Source organism: Antechinus flavipes, chromosome 2 (assembly GCF_016432865.1).
Source record: "Antechinus flavipes isolate AdamAnt ecotype Samford, QLD, Australia chromosome 2, AdamAnt_v2, whole genome shotgun sequence".
Lineage (NCBI taxonomy): Eukaryota > Metazoa > Chordata > Mammalia > Dasyuromorphia > Dasyuridae > Antechinus > Antechinus flavipes.
The window spans coordinates 481723050-481745034 of record NC_067399.1 but is presented as its reverse complement, the minus strand read 5'-3'; the positions used below and the strand labels follow the sequence as shown (position 1 = coordinate 481745034).

The following is a 21985-nucleotide window of genomic DNA, read 5'->3' as shown; positions in this document are numbered from 1 at the left end:
GCTTGCAATATTTTCTTCTTGACCTGGGAGTAATTGGAATTTGGCTAGAATATTTCTGGGAGTTTTCCTCTTGGGATCTCTTGCAAGAGGTAATTGGTAGATTCTTTCAATTTCTATTTTACCCTTTAGTTCTAGAACATCAGGACTGATAATTTTTTGAAAAATTATTTTTAGATTCATTTTGCTTTCTCTATACTTTATTTGCTTTGCATTAATTCACTCAAGTATTACTCTATTTCTTTGAAGTCCTCATATTTGTTGTTTCTTAGGACAATTCTTAGGATATTGTTTAAAAACTTGCAAATCTTTGTAACAAAATTAGAGCCATTATGAAAGTAATTGTTTTTAACAGTTCTTTTCCTTGTTTTTCTTTTTTATTTAGGACAAAAACAAACTTATGGATGCTCTGAAACATGCCTCTAACATGCTTGGTGAACTTCGAACTTCTATGTTATCACCAAAGAGCTACTATGAACTTTGTATCTTTTGAAACTTGTTAGATAAATATGTAGGATTACAATTCTTTTTTAAAAATAACTCTCTTTTGTTAACCATTGCCTTTCAAATATGTCTTTATCCATGAAGATATGCTAAATGGAGACAAGAAAAGCTTGGTCTCATAGTAACTTTTTATACTTATGAATATAAGTACTCTAGAGAGTAGGTTAATGTTAATCTGTTAATGTTAATCTTATACATTTCAAATATGACATAAATGGGAATGAGTAATGTTAAACTGTCAAGTAACAACCCAATAGGTTGCTGTTACTTCCCTCTCCCTCTCAAATACTGCAATTTTGACCTATAAACCTTATTTTTTTAACTCCATAGTCTTGCCTGATTCTGTCAGCAATATTCTATAGCTAGCTATCATTTTACAGCTTGGATTAATTTTAGCTAGAAGGCCAAATGCCTTTAGGGAATAGCTAGTTTACTTTTAAGAAAAGAAGACCTAATAAAATTAAAGTCTCTTCATTTTGATATACTCTTTGGCTACTAATATGGAACGCTATACTGAAAATTTAATCTTCCAAATGATAACAAGATTAATATAAAGTGGTGCTTAGATTGGACTAAATATCTTTGTAGTCCTTAATCCTAAATTGAAAGATATGGCTATTTCTGATGAGCTGCACTATTTGGAGGTCTACTTGACAGATGAATTTGCCAAAGGAAGGAAAGTAGCAGATCTTTATGAACTTGTACAGTACGCTGGAAATATTATCCCAAGACTGTAAGTAAAAAAGAAACCAAAGAAGTTTAAATGTTAACAAATGACATTTCCTCCCACCTATAGCATTTCACTGTAACATTCCTTTTTAAAGTACCATATTGCCAATCTTAAAATTATTAATTTATTTCTTATTTCTTCCAGTACCTAAATAGGAATGTACTACAAGATTAAGTTCAGGTTTTTTTTTCCTCCCCAAGTTTTCAGAATAGTTAAGTTTCCATTTTATTTTATTGAAGATTATGAGTAGTTTAAACAGTTGTTAAGAGGTTTAATGTCAATGTTTATTCCTTTATTTAGAAACGTGACTTGCATTGTAACAACTTAGTGTTACTTCCCACATTAGAGTTCAGATTAGATGACCTCCAAAGTTTTTTCTAAGTCTATGATCCTGTGATTCCTCAAAATGTACCCTGCTTTCAGACTTCACTTTTTCTGATGTGTGTACCATCATACTTCTAGGCACCTATGTTCAAAACCTGAGAGTCTTCCTTGACTCCTCCCTTCATTCCTTTCCCCTGAATCTTGTTGATTTTACATTGATATCTCTTACATTTCCGCCCCTCCTCCTCCCCCCCATATAAGAACAATTTAGTTTATACCCTTATCACCTATCACCTGGACCACTGCAGTAGTCTTTTAATTTGAGCTTCTGCTCCAATCTATCTATTCACCCCCAATAATCTGTTCTCCACATAACTGCTAAATTAGTATTCCTGTTGTATACATCTGACCACATCATTCCTTTGCTCAAGAATCTTCAGTAGCTCCAGTAGAGTGAAATGCAAAATTCGTCTAGCATGTTAAAAATAATAATAGCTTTTAATTTTTCAAAATACATGGAAAGATAGTTTTCAATATTCATCCTTGCAAAATCTTGTATTCCAAATTTTTCTGCCTCCCTCCCTCCCAAGACAGCAAATAATCCAATATAAGTTACACATGTACAGTTCTTCTAAATATATTTCCACATATGCTATATAAGAAAAATCAGATCAAAAGAGAAAAAAATCATGAGAAAGAAAAAACAAGCAAACAAACAACAAAGGTGAAGATACTATCTTATAATCTATATTCGATCTCTATGGTCCTCTTTCTGGAGGTGGATGTTTCTTTGTATCAAAAGACTATTGCAATTGATCTGACTCCCCATATTGTTAAAAAGAACCAAGTCCATAACAGTTAGTTGATCATCACACAATCTTGTTAATGTGTACAAGGTTCTCTTTTGGTTCTGCTCATTTCATTCAGTATCAGTTCATGTAAGTCTCTCCATGCTTTTCTGAAATTATCTGTTCATCATTTCTCATAGAACAATAATATTCCATTACATTCAGATGCCATAACTTATTCAGTTATTCTCCAACTGATGGACATCCACTCAGTTTCCAGTTCATTGCCACTACAAAAAGGGCTGCCACAAACGTTTTTGCACATGTGGGTTCTTTCCCCCTTTTTATGGTCTCTTTGCGATACAGATCCAGTAGAGACACTGCTGAGTTTTTTGATAGCCCTTTGGGCATAGTTCGAAATTGCTCTCCAGAATGTTTAGATCAGTTCACAACTCCACCAATAATGTATTAAGTGTCCCAGTTTTCCCATATCCCCTCCAACATTTAAGTTATCTTTTCCTGTCATCTTAATCTCGTGACTAAGATGACTATAATCTGAGAGATGTAAAGTGCTACCTCAGAATTGTTTTAATTTGCATTTCTCTAATCAATGATTTAGAGCATTTTTTTATTTGACCAGAAATGCCTTTAATTTCTTCATCTGAAAATTGTCTATTCATATATTTTGATCACTTATCAGTTGGGTAATAGCTTGTATTCTTAAAAATTTGAGTCAATTTTCTCTGTATTTTAGAAATCTGGCCTTTAATCAGAAACATTGGATGTAAAATTTTTTTCTCAGTTTTCTAATTAGCCCAGTATTTAAAGCTTTAGAATTTGACATAGTTACTGGTAATTTTTTCTCTTTCTAAAACTTTTACAGGTTATATTTTCTTTTAATTCAGATGGTATTCTGAATTTTGCCAGGATTCCTTTAATACCAATGGAAATGAAAGAAACCAAAAATGGAACCTTTCTAAAACAGTATTTTTAAAAGTTAGTTAAGAAAACAAGATAGAAGATTTACATATTACCTGAATGAATGTGTTTGTAGCTATCATAAAGTTAAACATTTGAGACTAGAGGTTTTATTAGATGACTTAATTGCATTTCTCCTTTCTAGACTTGCCTCTTAGAATTTTTTTCCTGGTCTGTATATTTACTTATCTCAGTGGAAAGATTTCTATTTTAATATTTTCATTTTTAATCAAATTTATTCTCATTTCTTCTAGCTACCTACTTATTACAGTGGGAGTTGTTTATGTCAAGTCATTTCCTCAGTCCAGAAAAGATATTTTAAAAGATTTGGTAGAAATGTGCCGTGGTGTACAGCATCCCTTAAGAGGTCTGTTTCTTCGAAATTACCTTCTTCAGTGTACCAGAAACATTTTGCCAGATGAAGGAGAGCCAACAGAGTAAGAGATGATAATTGTGTTAGAATCACATACCATAGCTATTTTTATCTTTGTTTTTTCAAATGAATATTCTTTTAATATTCTTTACCCCCTGTTGTTTTGCATGAATGTTAAATCAATGGCATGATTACTTCAGAAAGAAAATAGCTTTAATTATTAGTGTCATTATATATAGATGAGTCCTATCATTTTCAAGGGTGCTCATTTATTCAAGGTAGAATTTCTTTAAATCCAGTTGGATTTGGGCCATAATCCATGAAATGATGATGGTCAAGTTTCTTTACTTGGGGATTAGAATTGTGATCTTTACCCAGTTGGGTGAATTATATATGGATGTCCATTATATGAAAGAAGTACATAACTGAGAATGTACTATATCAATGAAAGAGTTTTCCCCTCAACTCTATTTCTTTGCAGCTTGAGAGACTTTCACTTAGAGTAAAAATTATGAAACCTGGGTTACTACCTTTTTATGTAAATTGAATTGATTTTTTTTTGAGTGAAAAGTAAGATCTGACCATTTTGTTCTGTATTTGACATTTAGTTCTATAGAATTTTAATAATTTCATCAGCAAGTGGATCTATACTGAAGTCTTCTACCTAACACATATAGAGTATTGCAGTAGCCACTATAGGAGTTATTAAGAATAGGAAGCTGTGTCTTTCTTCAAAGGACTTCAAGTCTTACTTTGGGCATACAGATAAATTTGCATAAGAATTTACCTGGCCTGTGATGAGCATCAGTTTTCTTAAAACTTATTAACTTTAAGTGATATTCATCAGCATAAATTACTTCAGGGTGGTAGAAAAGGTGGACAAAATAAAATCACCTTTTGAATGCCTACTCTGCAAATATATTACCTCTACATTTTCTTCTCCTTGAAATACAACAGAAGCAAATGATTTTGAAACTAATTTTTATAATTTCTAGCCAGAGTTTGCATAAAATAAAGAAAAAAATGAGCAAAGGGAGAGGTTGGGTCCATTTTTAGGTACCATTCAATTATAAATATTCCAACTATTGGTTTTTATTTCAGTGAAGAAACAACTGGAGACATCAGTGATTCTATGGATTTTGTACTACTAAACTTTGCAGAAATGAACAAGCTCTGGGTGCGAATGCAACATCAAGGACATAGCCGGGATAGAGAGAAACGAGAACGGGAAAGACAGGAACTTAGAATTCTAGTGGGAACAAATTTGGTCCGCCTCAGTCAGTTGGAAGGTGTAAACGTGGAGCGATACAAACAGGTTATTTGTTGCTGTTTACTAATTTTCTAGTATTTCATTTGAAATCTATATTTTTTGGTAGAAATATTTTTTAAAATTGATTTTTAAATGGCTTCTAATTACTACATAGAAATAGCATTTTCATTCAATTTCTAAATTAGTTTAGTTTGAATATATAATATAATATAGTATTTTAACTGTGGGTAACTGCAAATTTTATATCATGTAAGTCTTAAAGAAAACAGTCTAGATGTGTGAAGCATTGTTAAAATAAATTTTTGTGGACTTAGCCAGTTTTTATGGATTATGCAATAATTGGGGGATAATTAGTTGGGACTTCAAAATTCCAAAGACAACTGAAAAATAAGTAAACTTCATTTTCCTTATTTTCTATGTTAGATTGTTTTGACTGGTATTTTGGAACAAGTTGTGAATTGTAGGGATGCCTTGGCTCAAGAGTATCTCATGGAGTGTATCATTCAGGTAATATGTTAATCTTCTATCTTGTTTTCTTAACTAACTTAAAAATACTGTTTTAGAAACATTTTTGTTTTCTTTCATTTTCATTGGTGTTAAAGGAATCATGGTAAAATATGAAATATATTTCCTTGTATAAATCCCTTTCCCTCAAAAACTCAGCATTTGAATTAATACTGTATTTTTTTTTTTTTTTTTTGCAGCTGGCATAGAAAATTAATGATTAGTATTCAATTCTATAGCTTTTGCTAGTTGCTCATTTAGATGGTGGTGAATTTTGATTTGTGTGATCTCTTTTTATTTCATAAGATCCTAGATTTGGAACTGAAAAGAGATTTTTTAGGTCAAATGGTTCATTACTTCATTTTATAGATAAGGAAATAGATCCAGGGACATTAAAAGATTTGGCTAGTTAGTAAGTTGCACAATAGAAATTTGAATCCAGATTTTTCTGATTCCAAAGCTCTATGTCATGCTTCCTTATGTGCTTAGTGGATATTTCAAAGGTAACGTTTAAATATGAACCTTTTATGGATGGATTATTAGAATCTAGTTGTGTAAGATATAAATTATATTTTGCGAAATAGATTACTGCTTTTGACTTATATAGGTGTTAAGTAAATGGACTCTAGGAAATTGTATAAAGAATTCATTGTAATTGGTGGCACTTAATAATAATTGCTCTTACTTTGTAGGTCTTCCCTGATGAATTTCACCTACAGACTTTGAACCCTTTTCTTCGAGCCTGTGCTGAGTTACACCAAAATGTAAATGTGAAAAACATAATCATTGCTTTAATTGATAGGTGAGTAGAACAAAAAATTTGACTAAACATTTAATAAGTTTGGGGGCAAGGACTCTGCCTTAGGAATAAAGAATTGATTAACTTCTAAATCTGATTTATTTATTCATGTTGTCTCTTTTATATACAGATTATTCCTATTTTTTTTTTTTTTTTTGGTCAGACATCAAATAATTTAACAAGTATTTGAGTGTCTACTATGTGCTTTAGGCATGAAGAAATTGTAGCTCTTTATTGCAGGAAATAAAGTGCTGTTTGCTGTGACCTTGTGACTAATATCTAAAAACCAAATGGATTTAAAATCTTTTTTACAGAAAGCACTGTTAAGTCATTTGATATTTATTAGCTACAAGGTTATAGCAAACAGCATTTCCTTTGACTATAAAAGGAATGGTGGATAGACAGGTAACCTTGGAGTTAGGAAGTGCTGTCTCTAATATATATATTAGCTGCCTAACTTACTTATCTTTCCCACCTACTAGGTAGCTAGCTCTTAGACCAGAAGTTGCAGAAAAAGTGCCAACCTGCATTGAGGGGCAGTTTCATTTTCAGCATGTTTTCTTTCATGAGTGAAATCATGGGTACACTTCCTATTCTCCTTAACTACCATACTTAATTCTGTTGTTATTCCAAGAGAAAATATGACCACAATTTAGCCGACATCTGTAAATTATATTGCTAGTCACAGTATTTTAATGACAATAGAATCAGATAGTTACTTCTCTGGGGTAATTTGATATGGAAAGTATGGGTTGTAAGTGTTTTTAAGTCAGAATGCTAGGTTAGATGACTTCTGTTAGTCCCGTTAATGGTGTGTTATTGTTCAATTTATTTGGGGTATTAAAGACCTATGGTAGCTATCTGTAGTTTTGTTATCTTTTTATAATGTAACTATTTAAAAACACATATCATTGTCACCTTTTGAAATCCCATGTTTAAATGAGTGTATTTGTCATAAATTATAGATGTTAGAAGTACATTACTTTTACAGTTTGATTTCATCTATGATTTTAATACTTTGTTTCCATGAAGAGTGTGTCATGGTGAATAGTGTGTTGGACTTGAAGTCAGGAAGACCTGACTTCAAATTCCACCTCTGGCTCTTTTAGCAACTTGATACTAAGCAACTCACTTAAACTCAGGGAAGTCCTTAGGATTTAGCTTTTAAATCTAATTCATTAGAGGAGTTCTCACACTGGAAATTCCCTCATCCTAACAGACTCATAGATCCTATTTGTATATTCTCTTATCAGATTTTGATTTCTCAAGTTTATAAAAAATAGCAGGAGAGATTTGGAGACTTTCACGCTTGGCTTAGACTTTTTTTTTTTAATTTAGTGTGGTAGGAAGAATAAATGAAATCTATCGGAAAGCTATTCAACTTATAAGTGATTATCTCCATAAATATTAGATTGAGATGTTATAACCTCAACAAAAAAGAGTTGGTAGATGAAAGTTGTTATAGATTTGAAAGTTGCAAAAAGAACATTGGTCAAACATATTAGAAAATTGGTATAGTACATATATACTAGAGTGACACAGCATTGATATAATACAGAACATTTCATTTGAACTTTCAGATAATCCACAAGGATTAACAAGATTATTTTCTTTTTTTTAGATTAGCTTTATTTGCTCACCGTGAAGATGGACCTGGAATCCCAGCAGATATTAAACTTTTTGACATATTTTCACAACAAGTGGCTACTGTAATACAGGTATATGCAACATTTCCTCTTAAGTTTTCAGAATTTCTTCTGATTAGTTTTTTCTCAAAAAAACCTTTTATGTTAATAAGTTATATTTTTCTAAAATTTATAGTCCAGACAAGACATGCCTTCAGAAGATGTGGTGTCTTTACAAGTATCTCTCATTAACCTTGCCATGAAGTGCTATCCAGATCGTGTGGATTATGTTGATAAAGTGTTAGAAACAACGGTGGAAATATTTAATAAGCTAAATCTAGAACAGTAAGTAGAAATGTAAATTTTTACAAGATGTTTTACACAATACTTCCTTTTCCGAAAATAGTTTTCTTTGTTCTATTGTTTTTAGATTTGGGATATAGTCTAAGCATTTCTGAGACTAGCATACTTCGTGATGGGAAAAGGGAAATAAAAGCTGACAGTATAAGTTGGCAGAGTTACTTTCATAAATAAATAAAAAGTATATATGTAAAAGTTATATTTTTAAAGTAGAAAGTCATTATATTTGCTGTTAATTTTTTTCTAGCTTGAGATTTAGTATTGAAGAATTCTTTATTTCGTACAGGCAATTCTCTTATGAACGCCCAGTGTGTAATTGATACTTGCCACAAAGCTATTCTAAACTAAGGATATCTTGTAATAAATTGTCTGACCTAATGGATTTTTCTTCTCTCTTCCCTGTCTACCATATTATGTTTCCTTCTTTTCTCCCTTGAGTAGATCAGTAAGAATTCAATTAATTTTATGTAAAGCAATCTTTCACACAAACTTATGCCTACATATAAATTTCATCCTCTGTCAACCTTGTATAAAAGAACATAGATAAGGATTACAGAGAATAAGGTATAAGTGGATTGCAGTATATAAAGTTGAAAGAACTTCCCACATCTGTTGAGATCACAGATCCTCTGAAGTGATAATGTAGCCAAAACAGAAAATAATGTAAAATGTTGAAAAAACAGTATGGCTTAGTGTGGTAGAGATTTCCTATAAGTCTCTTTACAGTCTGTAGGTACAAGTATACTGAGTCTTCCATCTGTTTTACTCATTCTTGTTCCATTATGAGCACTGTGTTCCTAGTCATATATTTCCTTGGTATCTTTTATCTAACTTCTTTTATACAAGTTCTTGCTGGCAATGTACTATATAGTCTTTAAACCCATAATCTCTTCTTCATAAATCTCTTCCTTTACTCAATTTTGATTTGGGAGAGGATTGGATTGACCTGTAACTTATAGTGGTTTTTGAAACATCAGATTTACATTCATTTAATTGTTTTGTACTAGTTTTTATGGGCATTTCTGCTGCTTATGTTTAGATGAATGTCTTCATTTCTTTGGAAGGAGTTTACTTGAGTTGTTGGTATTCCTAGGTTAAACTTTTCAGATTGCATGGAGGGAGGTGGGAAAAGCAACCCTCTTTTTGGTATGTAGAAAGATAATTTATTAACAAATTAATTAATTTATATTATAGTATTGCTACCAGCAGTGCAGTTTCAAAGGAGCTTACAAGGCTGTTGAAGATACCTGTTGACACCTATAACAACATTTTAACAGTTTTGAAGTTAAAACATTTTCATCCCCTCTTTGAGTATTTTGACTACGAGTCCAGAAAGAGTATGAGTTGTTATGTGCTTAGTAATGTCCTGGATTATAACACCGAAATTGTTTCACAAGACCAGGTAAGAACCAATGCCAAGATAGATATGTGTGTCTGTGTGTGCATATATATGTGTACATGCTGTCTTTTAAAAGTACTTTTAAATTGGCTTATGAAGAAGGAATTAGCTGATAACCTTTCAGGACAGCATATTTAAAAATGTAGTTACCTATGTTCTCATGTGCTCTCTCATGTGCTTTCATTTTAGATCTTTAAACAAGACACTTTGGATAGTGTCTTATCTTTAGTATCATTTTTGATGGTAGGCTTATTTAATCAATATATTTGTCCTTTTCCATATTTGATAGGTGGATGCAATCATGAATCTAGTATCAACATTGATTCAAGACCAACCAGATCAACCTGTAGAAGACCCAGACCCTGAAGACTTTGCTGATGAGCAGAGCCTTGTGGGGAGGTTCATTCATCTTCTGCGATCAGATGATCCTGATCAGCAATTCTTGGTATGATTTAATATATCCATTACTCTTGCTTATATGTAATAATGTATGGAATATCATTGAACTCTTCTAATATAGTTTGTAGTCTCTGTTGGAGAATTTTGAGAGAACTTAAAATAGCTAGCCAGCTGTAGTACTTAAAGTACTTTAAAAAAATAAAATGCTTTGCAAAACATTGTACATAGGTTAACTCATTTGATCCTCACAACAGCCCTAGGTGGTAGGTACTGTTTTTCTCTAGTTATTCCATTTATGTGTCAGCTTCTATTTCTCAGTGAAGTGGGAAATATTTCAAGCTTCTTCAGTGAAAAATAAATCTGCTCGTTTTTTGAAAATACATTAGTTTTTTCAGAACAGCTCATTATCTGCTCTCATCTGATTATTCCTTGTTTATTTCCATTTTAAATCATTGTCTGCATTTTGGAAAAATATTCAAGTGCACATGCTTGATTCTTTTGGTCAAATTTCTGTGCTTTTCCACCAGACAGAGGTAGCATATTCATTTCAGTTATATTTGCAGTTTGAAAATAGTGCAAAAAATGCTAACTTTGTGGTTACTCATATTTATACCTAATTCTGTTATTTATATGTTTGTTATGATAAAAATAAGAGATGAAGAGCTTAAAACTCCACCCATCTTACCTCCCACAATATCTATGCACAGATACATTGGAATAAAGTACTTAGATTATTATTTTTTTTAATGAACAGAAATGCTGGTGTTGAAATTGGTGTGCTCCTTTAAAAAAAGGTTGCATTGGGTAACTATTTAATTTTTTTAGTTTTGGCCAAAGTACATCTAACTGCTCTATAGATTCACTATAGTTAGTTTGGCTCATAAAATTAAACATCAGATTTCTTTTGATACAGCACACTTTGAGAATGACCCCTGATTTTTCATTTAGATTGCAATTAACACGTAACAATAGACATGAAGAACTTGAGGGTCCTTCATAATTTGTTTTAATTTTGGAACCAAAGGATATGAATTCAATTTCTAGCTTTGCTCTATTATTTTGTGACCTTGGGCATGTCATCTTCCAGGACATAGTATTTTTCAACTAAAAATGAAGAGTTAGATTAGCTAGGTTAAGAGTGTCCTGGATCCCTTTGGCAGGATGGTGAAAACTATGGATTTTCATTCAGAATAATGTTTCTAAATATGTAAAATAAAATATCTAGTATTACAAAGAAAATGGGTTTTATTGAAATTAGGATACAGATTTTTTTCCTCCTATCTATTTCATGATGGGAATCCAAAAGAATTCCTTGTCTATAAATCTCAGCTTAAAAACCTTTGAATTGGTAATCTTTCTAATAGGTTCCTTCTATATCAGTGATCTATAAGGACCTCATAAGTAAATAAACAACTGAATTCTTATTTAATGCTAATGTTTGAACTAAGAGGAACACAAAAATATTAGCACAGATAGAGTTCTCCTTACATGAGAAGTGAACTATAATTGTAGTTGCTTGACTAGTTAATCAGGTAACACTAACTTCAAGTGAAAAGTTTATTTTTGTTGTTCAGTTGTTTGAGCTATGCCCAACTCTCTGTCATCCCATTTGGATTTTTTGGGCAGAGATACTATAATGGTTTGTCATTTCCTTCTCTACTTCATTTTGTAGATGAGGAAACTGAGGCAGACAAGAGTTATTAAGTGACTAGCCTAAGGTTACACAACCAGTAAATGTCTGAGGCTGGATTTGAACTCATGAAAAATGAGTCTTCCTAAATCTAGGCCCAGAACTCTGTGTACGATGCCACTTAGTTAATTAGTGAAAAGTATGTGTGTGTATATATAGAGTGTAAGAGTTTTATATGCAGAAATTGAGTGGCAACATTGTGTAGTAGGTGACTGCTTTGCTGCAGGAAGTCTTGGGTTTGAATATTGTCTTTTACAGTGTGGCTCTGAACAAATCACCTAACCTCCCAAAATGACACCTTTCTCATCTGTAAAATGGAGATAGTCTGTGTAGATTCTTTTGTTAGCCTGTTGTGAAACTCAAATGAAAATATGTATAATGAGTTTTACAAATATTAAATATATGTCAAACATCAGTTATTCTTACTTGTGGTTAACATTTATTTGCAGATACCACATGGTTAGTAAAGAAAAAGGTAAATAGCCATATAAGTCAGATAGCCTAAGATAGATATGCTATCTAAATATGCTATTGCATGTGAATTAACATTCCTATATAGTTGTACTTCATATTTTAAAATGACAGTACTTGATGAAGACCAGTGTTGAAACGGGTGAGTGTGACAGCAAAGACTAGTTAGGTCCCAGTCATGTTTATGAAGACTCATAATTAATCATTTTAACTGCCCTTTGCAGTGCCTGTCAATGTATGAAAGCCTACCTTTTAGAACCTGATCCACTAATGATAATCCTTTTAATTATATGATAAAATGTACTTTTAAGTAAGATTTTCTTAGAGACCTAGGAATTAGAGATAGTACATCATTTCTTATACTATAGATGACCCTCAGAGTTCATAGTTTATTCTATAATTATGACTCACATATGCCCATTTTTCAGTGTTATGAAATGGTTTTATTTGTTGAATAATTGAAAAAAATTCACTATCTGTTCAGTGAAATTAGATATCTCATAATAGGTGCCTAATTGTAGAAAAGATAAAGTTTTATTGATAGCACTTAGTAATATAGCCATTGTTCTAAGATTTTGTGTTTTACTTGTTTCTGTTTTGGTTGTAGATTTTAAATACAGCACGGAAACATTTTGGAGCTGGTGGGAACCAGCGCATTCGTTTTACCCTGCCTCCCTTAGTATTTGCAGCATATCAACTGGCTTTTCGCTATAAAGAAAATTCCAAAGTGGTAGGTTTACTCTTAAGTGTGTGATTTTGTTTCCTTTTCCCCTACTTCCTGTGTTTTTTGAAATATGGTGATCAGTTGATCAAGTCAAAGACATGTTGAAACATTAAAAGCAGCATACTGTCCTGCTGTCTTATGAGAACTTTTTATTTTTGTTAAATGTCATTTAAAAGAAATTAGTAACTTTATGTACACTATAACACCAATATGGTGATCTTTTAATGAGCATTCATCTCTTTTTTTTATTTGACTATTCTGAAGTGATGCAGAAGTTTTATGTAAGAGTTGTTTGTTATGTTGCAGGTACTGTTATGTTGAGTTATATTGCATAATGAAAGACTTTACCACAAAATAGTAACTTTTCTTCTAAATGCAAATAATTGACTCACATTGTAATATGGGTTTTAAAGCTATAACTAAGGCAAGTGAACTTTGTCTTTGGGCGGAGTATTAAGCTTGAGATGCTAACAAAAATTTCAAATGATGTTTTTTAAAAATTGTATAAGTAAGATCTTGTTCACTTTGAATATATATTAGTACACTTAGTAGTATGGAGACAATAAATTTAATATCTAGATATCAGTAATAATTAATTAAACTAGGAAGCTGATTCTTTCCTGTCCATCTCTTTCGTAGATTTCGTAGATTCAGATAATGAATTTCCCAATTATCCTTTCCCTGTGGCCCTCTATGGGATTGCTTACTGTCGGTATCTGGGGTCTTTGTTGTCTTGTAAAAAAATGTCTTAGGTTCTCCTCTCCCACTTGATTGAATTTGTCTTGTATCATTTTTCTATCAGGAATGATAAAATTAATTTTCTTCTCGTTCTAAGACCCAAAATTGCTAGCTTTATTCTGAGCATATTACATGAATGAAACAAAATAATGAATTAGAATCTCTGGTGATGGCTTTGAAGAAAATATACTTAAACTTGGATAATCAAGCTTATTATGTTTAAGAAACAAGAAGATTTTATTTTGTAACAGAAAAAAAGAGCATGTTCACTTTTAAAATTGCAGTCATGTCATCTTAAATTAACACTATTGTGTTTTTTGTAAGGTATTAGGTTGCCTAAAGTGGGATGAATGGACCCAAGATGGTCAAAGTTACCCTGCTGTAGGGCTTGGCTTTGAAGCATTTCTCCATTTCCAGTCTGGGCAAGATAGGGAGACCAGTTTTGTTTTTGTTTTTTGTTTTTAATTAAAAAAAATCAAACAAAAAATTTTCTTTAAAAAATTTAAAGTTTTTTGAAGAATAGTTTTTTATTTTTAGAATGCATGCAAGGATAATTTTCAACATTCACCCTTGCAAAATGTGTGTTCCAAATTTTTTCCCTCCCTTTCCCCCACTTTCCTCCCCTAGATAGCAAGTAATCCAATATAGGTTAAACATGTACAGTTGTACTAAAACACATTTTCATAACAAAAAACTTTCAACAGGGGAATGATTAAACAAATTGTGATACATGAAAGAAATGTTAGTGTTACTTCCTTATAAGAATTGATGGTTATGAAAAACTCAAAGATGCAAGGAAAAATTATATGAACTGTTATGGAGTAAAGAAAGCAGAAAAAGAAAAAAATGTAATAATAGCCATTATGTAAATGGAAAAAATAATGTCATGTAATTATAAAAAACAAAAACTTAGCCCTGGAGAATTGAGAACATGAATTTTTTCTGTCCTACTTTCAAAGCCCCCTATTAAAAAAAATTTTTTTTATTGACTTCGCTTATTTTTACATCACCATTACATCCCTCCTTCCTTTCCTAGCTGGCTGTCTCATATAACCAAGATTTTTTTTTTTTTAATGAGAAAAAAAGCAGGTCAGCAAAACCAGCCAACACAACAACTGGATCTGACAGTATTCTTTACCCATATTCTCTACCTTCTGAAAAGATAGGCAAATGCATGTTCTCAATTCTTCTCCAGGGCTAAGCTTTTGTTTTTCATAATTATATAGCATTCTTTTTCCATTTATATAATAGCCATTATCATACTTTTTTTTTCTTTTTCTTCTTGCTTTACTCCATATTAGTTCACATAAGTGTTCCTTACATCTTTTGCGTTCTTCATAATTATCAATTCTTATAGGGCAGTAACATTGACAGAACTTTCTTGTATCACAATTTGTTTAGTCATTCTTCAGTTGAAAATATAACGATAATCAATTTTTAATGTACTTAAGATTCCAAAGTTGTCTTTTTTTTGCTTATTTTTAGTGTTTTACATTCTATAATGTCCTTTAGGTATAAAATTCGTAAAATTGATGAAGTGAATTTATGACCATTCTGTATATTCAAAATATGGGTTTTGTTTGTTTTGTTTTCTTAGGATGATAAGTGGGAAAAGAAATGCCAGAAGATCTTTTCATTTGCACATCAGACTATCAGTGCTTTAATCAAAGCAGAATTGGCAGAGCTGCCTCTACGACTTTTCCTTCAAGGAGCTCTAGCTGCTGGGGAAATTGGTTTTGAAAACCATGAGACAGTGGCATATGAATTCATGTCTCAGGTAACAAGTTTTAGTTTAGGTTATTTTATAAGCATTTTTCAGTGTTCCGTAATTCAGTTTTGCTTATCAGTAGTAATAATATGAACATGTCAAAGATTTTTGCAACTTAAAAGAACCAGTCCTCTCCCAGCTTAATGGGACTGGGCTTAAGGAGAATCTCTTTTTTCTAAAGTCACATTATCAGAACTGGGCTTAGTTCCATAGAACATGAGGCTGAGGTCCTGGTTCCATCCCCGCATTAAGAAATTAGCCTTGAGGGCAGCTAGGTGGCACAATGAATAGAGCACCAGCCCTGAAGTCAGGAGAACCGGAGTTCAAATCTGGCCTCAGCCACTTAACACTTCTGGCTGTGTGACCTTGGGCAAATCACTTAACCCCAATTACCTCATCCAAAAAAAAAAAAAAAGAAGAAAGAAAGAAAGAAACTAGCTTCATCATGTTCACTTAATCCTTAGCCAAAGTGGTTTTCTTTTGTTCTAAATCACAGACTGTACCCTTACTCCTATCTTTTTTGTAGTTGTGTTACAAAAGGAATAAATTATGATTAGTTGGGTACAAATTCCAGTATTTGGTAAACAGTGTGTGTCCTAGTAAAAGCTGATTACTTGTGCTATCTTGGGTAGAGAGAAACCTGTGGTGGTACCGTAAGGACTCCTGGGCTTTGTCATCTGCCATTCCAGTGTCCCTCAAGGACCACCAGGTCTTCCATCTGACCTACAGAAAAGCCCTTTTGTATATGGTGCCTTCCCTAATTAACGGTGAGCTCCTCAAGAGCAGAGATTCTCTTGCTATTTTCTTTTTATATCCTCATAGTACATAGTAAGCCCTTAAATGTTTTTCTGTTCTATTGTGTGCTATGTCTTAGCAAAAAAGCAAAACACAAATACATGCAATTTCTATTTGTTGGAAAGAGATTCCAGATAACTTGAAAAAATGCATAGAATAGCTACTGGAAATAAATGATGATTATAGAAAAAATTAGCAACACACAATGTATATTTTCTCCCCAAGGCATTTTCTCTGTATGAAGATGAAATCAGTGATTCTAAAGCCCAGCTGGCTGCCATCACCTTGATCATTGGAACATTTGAGAGGATGAAGTGCTTCAGTGAAGAGAACCATGAGCCTTTAAGGACTCAGTGCGCCTTGGCAGCTTCCAAATTGCTCAAGAAGCCAGACCAGGGCCGGGCTGTGAGTACATGTGCCCATCTCTTCTGGTCCGGCAGAAACACAGACAAGAATGGAGAAGAGGTGAGTCACAAGGTTTAGAGGTGTAGGGAACATGGAGAAGAGAAGCTTTGTCTTGGTCACATTCTCTAGGTTCATCTTAGGCAGGTACTTACACTTGTGAATTTCAGTTGAAAGAGCAGGCAAAGGACATTGGTATGCTTTGTTTTAGAAATCCCTAGAGTTAGAACAGATATATTGAGTGAGTGTCAGGGGTATTTGCTTACATTCCCATCTTGTGATAGGAATTTTAAGAATTTTTCAATACAGCAAGACTGTGATCTGATATTTTACTTTTATAGTATTTATTCAAAAATAGTTGCAAAATATATATCTAACGTTTAAAAAATTGGCTTTTTTTTTTTTAACATAACCTTCATTTCTGAAGATAACTCAGTGAGCAATCCCTGTGTGATGAACAATAAAAAGAAAGGGGAGAAGGGGAAATGGCAGTCAGCAAAACTAATGGAAGCCTCAGCCAAACTTGACAGTGTTTCATGCTTTCTGAGAAAGGATGGAAGTTCGTTTTGTCATACCTTGGGGCCAAGCTTGTACCCCAGGCTTTTTTTTTTTTTTTTTTTTTAAGCTTAAGAATGGAGTAGCCTAAAAGAAATATTTAAACTTGCTGTATATTTTTTGAAACATTGAGAGAATTTCTTCCATTTTAAAAAATTCATAAAAGCAAAGTAATAATTATTTCATCACCAACCTCTCTTTTTTCCTCTTTTACTGTCATCCTTTATAGCTTCATGGAGGCAAGAGAGTAATGGAATGCCTAAAGAAAGCTTTGAAGATAGCAAATCAGTGCATGGATCCCTCGCTACAAGTTCAGCTTTTTATAGAAATTCTGAACAGATATATCTATTTTTATGAAAAGGAAAATGATGCGGTAAGTGAATAACATTAATATCTGAAATTTTTTGCCTTGATTCTAGAACTTTAGGGCTGTCTTATCCTTCAGATTTACAGGTTAAGGAGAGGAGAAAGGAAATGCTTGATGATTATTAAACTCTCTTATCTTTATTTTTGCATTTTATAATTTATACTGGTAAGATAGCTGATAAGAACAATACAAAGTGTACATATAATTCTTGTTACACTGTACAGTCTATAGTTGTTGACTGTTTAAACACAAGATTAAAAGAATACAAAAAGAGTTAAGAACATTTAGGGCCGTTGCTACTTAAACCATGAGTAAGTTGCTGTCATTTGAGTAATTTTTCTACAGTGCTATTACCAGAATGTCTACAAATTAACATTTGATTCATACTCACAAAACTCTCTTTGGAAAATTGAACTGACTAAAAAAAAATCTTATATATATATATTTATTTATTTATTACATATCCAGAAATTAATAACTTTTCTTTAAGCCTTACTTGTAGGGATAATATGTGGAAAAATCCTCCCATTCCCTCCCCTCTTTCTTATCCCTGGTCTTTCCAACCATGTGTTTTTAGGAATGGAATTTTGAAGAGAAATATGTGACTGATGGTAAGAACTTTGCTTACCCAGTTTCTGTTCTCATAAGTGACTGTATGTGACATTGGTACCTGAGTCTCTGGACAAATGACCTTGAATTCTATTTATATTGGAACTTTTGCTGAAATTGAATTTATCTGATTTACTTGTAGTCTTGTTTTGATCATTATTACTTTTGTATCTGTGTTATTTCCGTCATATTATATGTTTTTATTCTAATAGCCTTTCTTAGAAGTTTCTTTTACTTTTTCTTAATTCTGGTGTTTCAGCAGAGTATTGCATTTTGTGTATGTTAAATTGAAATACTTCATTGCATAAACCATAGTAATCTAGACTTAATTACACTAAAAAAAAAATCACTTAACTAAACTAAGCTATAGTTTAGTTATATATATGTATATATGTATGTGTATATATATATATAGTGTAAGCTATAGCTTATACTTAATGTCTTATTCTCTTTGAATTTCTATACTGAGATATTAATGTATTTATTATATGTGATTTTTTCCACCTAAAACACAATATGTGTTCTAGTAAAAAAAAAAAAAAGTTTTAGTATAAAGGCTCTTTTCTTGGTATGTTTAATTGATTTGATACTTTAAAAGTTTTCATTATATGAGTACTTTCTTCTTTATATAAAAGGATTAAAAAATTGCTAGTTATTAGTCTTCTATTTTGAAGTTATTTTTTAATGCATTTTTATATGCCTTAATTTTTTGTGTATTTGGGAAAATTAAGAAGAGCCTTAGGAATTTAAATGGAATTTGTTGGACCTTTGCCAGTAGCTGCTAAGTGATCTTGGACAAATTTCTTTCTCTCTTTGATGGAAGAACAGGTTGTGGTTGAGAAAATTCTGTTCTGCTTACTACTTGGAAGTGTTCATAAAATAGCCATCACAGATAGCCATAAGACCCCTAAAATCACTTGTCAGTGCTAAATATTCTCTTGTCATTGTTATCATCGTTGTTGCATTGTCTTCATCATCATGTGTAAATTCTTGGGAACATTTCTCAGTGCATTATCCTAATAAATGATCACAGTTTTTTTCTTTTAGGTATCATTTTGTTATTGTCTTTTTTTACCTTAGGATCTGAAGCCAAATAAAAGCCTACATTAACTATAATAAATTTTTAATTGTATATGTGTACCTAAGATTGCAAGATTTCTTGGGTGATAGCAATTGATTCCTGGTTGAGTAGAAATTATATTCTTAATAATGCTTTTCTTTTAATTGTGGGCTATGTTTTCTTAATTTAAATTGGTTTCTAATTTTTATAGTTACTATGTAATAAGAGTAATATATATTGCTAATAATATGTACTGTTAAAAATAGTATTATTTAATTCTGTTTTTATTATTAAAATAGTTTATGGAGTTATATGTATTTTATTGTAGGTGACAATTCAGGTTTTAAATCAACTTATCCAGAAGATACGAGAAGACCTTCCAAATCTTGAGTCCAGTGAAGAAACAGAACAGATTAACAAACATTTTCATAATACCTTGGAGCATTTGCGCTTGAGGAGGGAATCACCAGAGTCTGAGGGGCCAATTTATGAAGGTCTTGTCCTTTAAAGAGAAGAAACACAGACACACTGTACTTCTTTCCATTTACATACAGTATGGTTTTTTATTATGCTAGGTTATTTCTTCCCTGTCCCAACCCCCCCCAATAGATTGTGCCTTTCAGAAATGCCAAGTTAGGTTATCTTTCTCTTATCTGTGATATATTTTATTCAGCACCTCCAGACACTCACCTTCAGGACCTTAACAAATTAATTCACTTCATAGGTATTCAAGTTGGGTCATCAAATGTTTGTCTAATCAGCAGAAGTAGCATGATTGACTTTTTTTTTTAATTCCTCTGATCTTCAAGGTCTCTTCTTTCAGCTACTAATCTTTTCTTTCTGTTTCTCTTCACTGTTTGTTGTTGCTTCTGTAATTTTATTCAGTCCTAGGGAGTACTAACCAGGAAGTGGCTAGCGCTGTCTGTCTTTGTATTCTTATAGCCCATCTTGATTTTTATAAAAGATTTGCTTTGGGGGTGGGAGGGATATTGTATGTTGAATTCAGCTTGAGCTTTTCTTTAAATGCAAGACAAGGCTATGTGTAATATTTTCCCTAAAACTAGAGTATATTAATGCATGTTTGAAAGTTTAAAAGTACCATGGTTAAAACCAGAAGTTTATATTTTGCAGTTTTGGACATCCACTAGGGGCCTATTCTCTTTACTGGGCATATTTATCAAGGAAATTTTGTTCTAAATCGTATAAAAATAGAGAAATTGTGATCTATATAGTTTATGTTTAACCTTCATTATTGTAAATTTAGGGGAAAATGCATTACACAAGTATCATGATTTTGCACCAGTGAAACAATAAAATTGCTATAACAATTTAAAGTGTGTGTCCTTTTTTCCTTTTTATTTTTTTTTCTTGAAGTACTGTTAGCATCTCTGATGTAATTGAGAAAGTGACAAGAACAGTTGGATGTTGTCTCAGGATTAGCACCATTTAAAAACCTCAGCTGTCACTAGCATTTCAGGTTTCCTCAACTTCACCTAATGAATGAACCTTCGATGTTTGAAAGATTCACCTTAATTAGACTTGTTATGATAGATAGCAGTTTTGAGTGAGGGTTTAATATAAACATGCATGTTTTTGTACTGAAGAATTTATAAATATATGTGATGTAAACAGATCTTTTTGGGAAAAAATGATGTCACCTTTGGGGGGGAGAGGCGGGTGTAAACTGTGTCTCCTTTGGGGAGACTCTCAAACCCTGGGAAAATCATAACTTTCTCAGACAAGCCTTTTTCAAGTTAAATGGTTTCATTCAATTGGAGATCTTGATCAATTACCCTCCATTGACAAGTCTTTTGGGAGGCCCAGAAACTGTGCCCCTTTTGGGGAGTTACCAGATCATGGGAAAGCCTTCAAACTCTTAAGTTAAGGCCAAAACTTATCCCAAGATAAAAATCCCAAGATTTTGTTAATCCATCTCTGCCAAATTCCTAATTGGGAGATTTACCTGCTAAGAAAGCTTCTTTCTTAGTGAACAATAAAAATCCTTTTATGCCACACAGATTTCGGGTTTGCAAATTCTTTCGCCTTGGACCTGCGCTGACCAGAGGGGATTCCCCACCTCAATTCTCACACCTCATCACAACTACCACTAACCTCATCACTTGCACCTCATCATTTTGGTTCCCTGACCTGGAATCCCCGAGAATCTGGACAAGGTAAAGCCTTTTCTTGTTTTCTATTCTATAGCTACGACACTCAAATACCCAGGAAGATTTGAGTCGTTGGAGCTCAACGCTTGAGCAGAATTCTCTCAGGGACCCCTGTATGGGAATTCCTGCATTCTCTGACAAAAGTCCCCTTAATCAGAGAGCATTTTGTCATCTCTCCATCTCTAGAGACATCTAGAAAAGGAGAAGGCGCCATAGAATTGGGGATACTAAGGCTTGTGGCAAAATGGGACAAAACACCTCTGTTTCTAAGGATCCTTCCTTAGGAAATCTCTTAAAAAACACAAATTCGGCTTGAAAGTTCTCAAAACTAAGAAGCTTAAAACAGCATTGCAGGATACTACTTAAATTTGCTGGAAGGAAATCAAACTCTCTCTTTCCTGCTCCTCTGCACCCTTATGCAGTCCCTATTAGGAGGCTTCTGAATCCCTGCCAGAACAGGACCTTATGTCTGGCAATATCTCTTTAACTCTGTCTCTCTCACCTGAACCAGATCCTGAGATTTCTAGTCTTTTTTTTTCTCCTCTTTTAAATGGTGCTAAATCTCCTGATTTTACCTTCTCAAAGCAC

General features: G+C 32.6%; 1 protein-coding gene across 2 annotated transcripts in view; it reads left to right on the top strand.

Moving 5' to 3' along the window:
• Positions 1–20563, top strand: part of VPS35 (VPS35 retromer complex component) — a 35849-nt gene extending 15286 nt beyond the window's left edge. For both annotated transcript variants that reach the window (XM_051979784.1, XM_051979783.1), the window contains exons 3-17: positions 383–479; positions 1111–1234; positions 3576–3758; positions 4796–5009; positions 5388–5471; positions 6161–6270; positions 7889–7985; positions 8089–8237; positions 9447–9654; positions 9941–10096; positions 12819–12941; positions 15271–15450; positions 16462–16701; positions 17423–17566; positions 19558–20563. In XM_051979784.1, coding sequence (XP_051835744.1) covers positions 383–479; positions 1111–1234; positions 3576–3758; positions 4796–5009; positions 5388–5471; positions 6161–6270; positions 7889–7985; positions 8089–8237; positions 9447–9654; positions 9941–10096; positions 12819–12941; positions 15271–15450; positions 16462–16701; positions 17423–17566; positions 19558–19737 — 2289 coding nt within the window. In that variant the 3' untranslated portion in view covers positions 19738–20563. The remainder of the gene's footprint in view (positions 1–382; positions 480–1110; positions 1235–3575; positions 3759–4795; positions 5010–5387; positions 5472–6160; positions 6271–7888; positions 7986–8088; positions 8238–9446; positions 9655–9940; positions 10097–12818; positions 12942–15270; positions 15451–16461; positions 16702–17422; positions 17567–19557) is intronic.
• The last annotated feature ends 1422 nt before the right edge of the window (positions 20564–21985 follow it).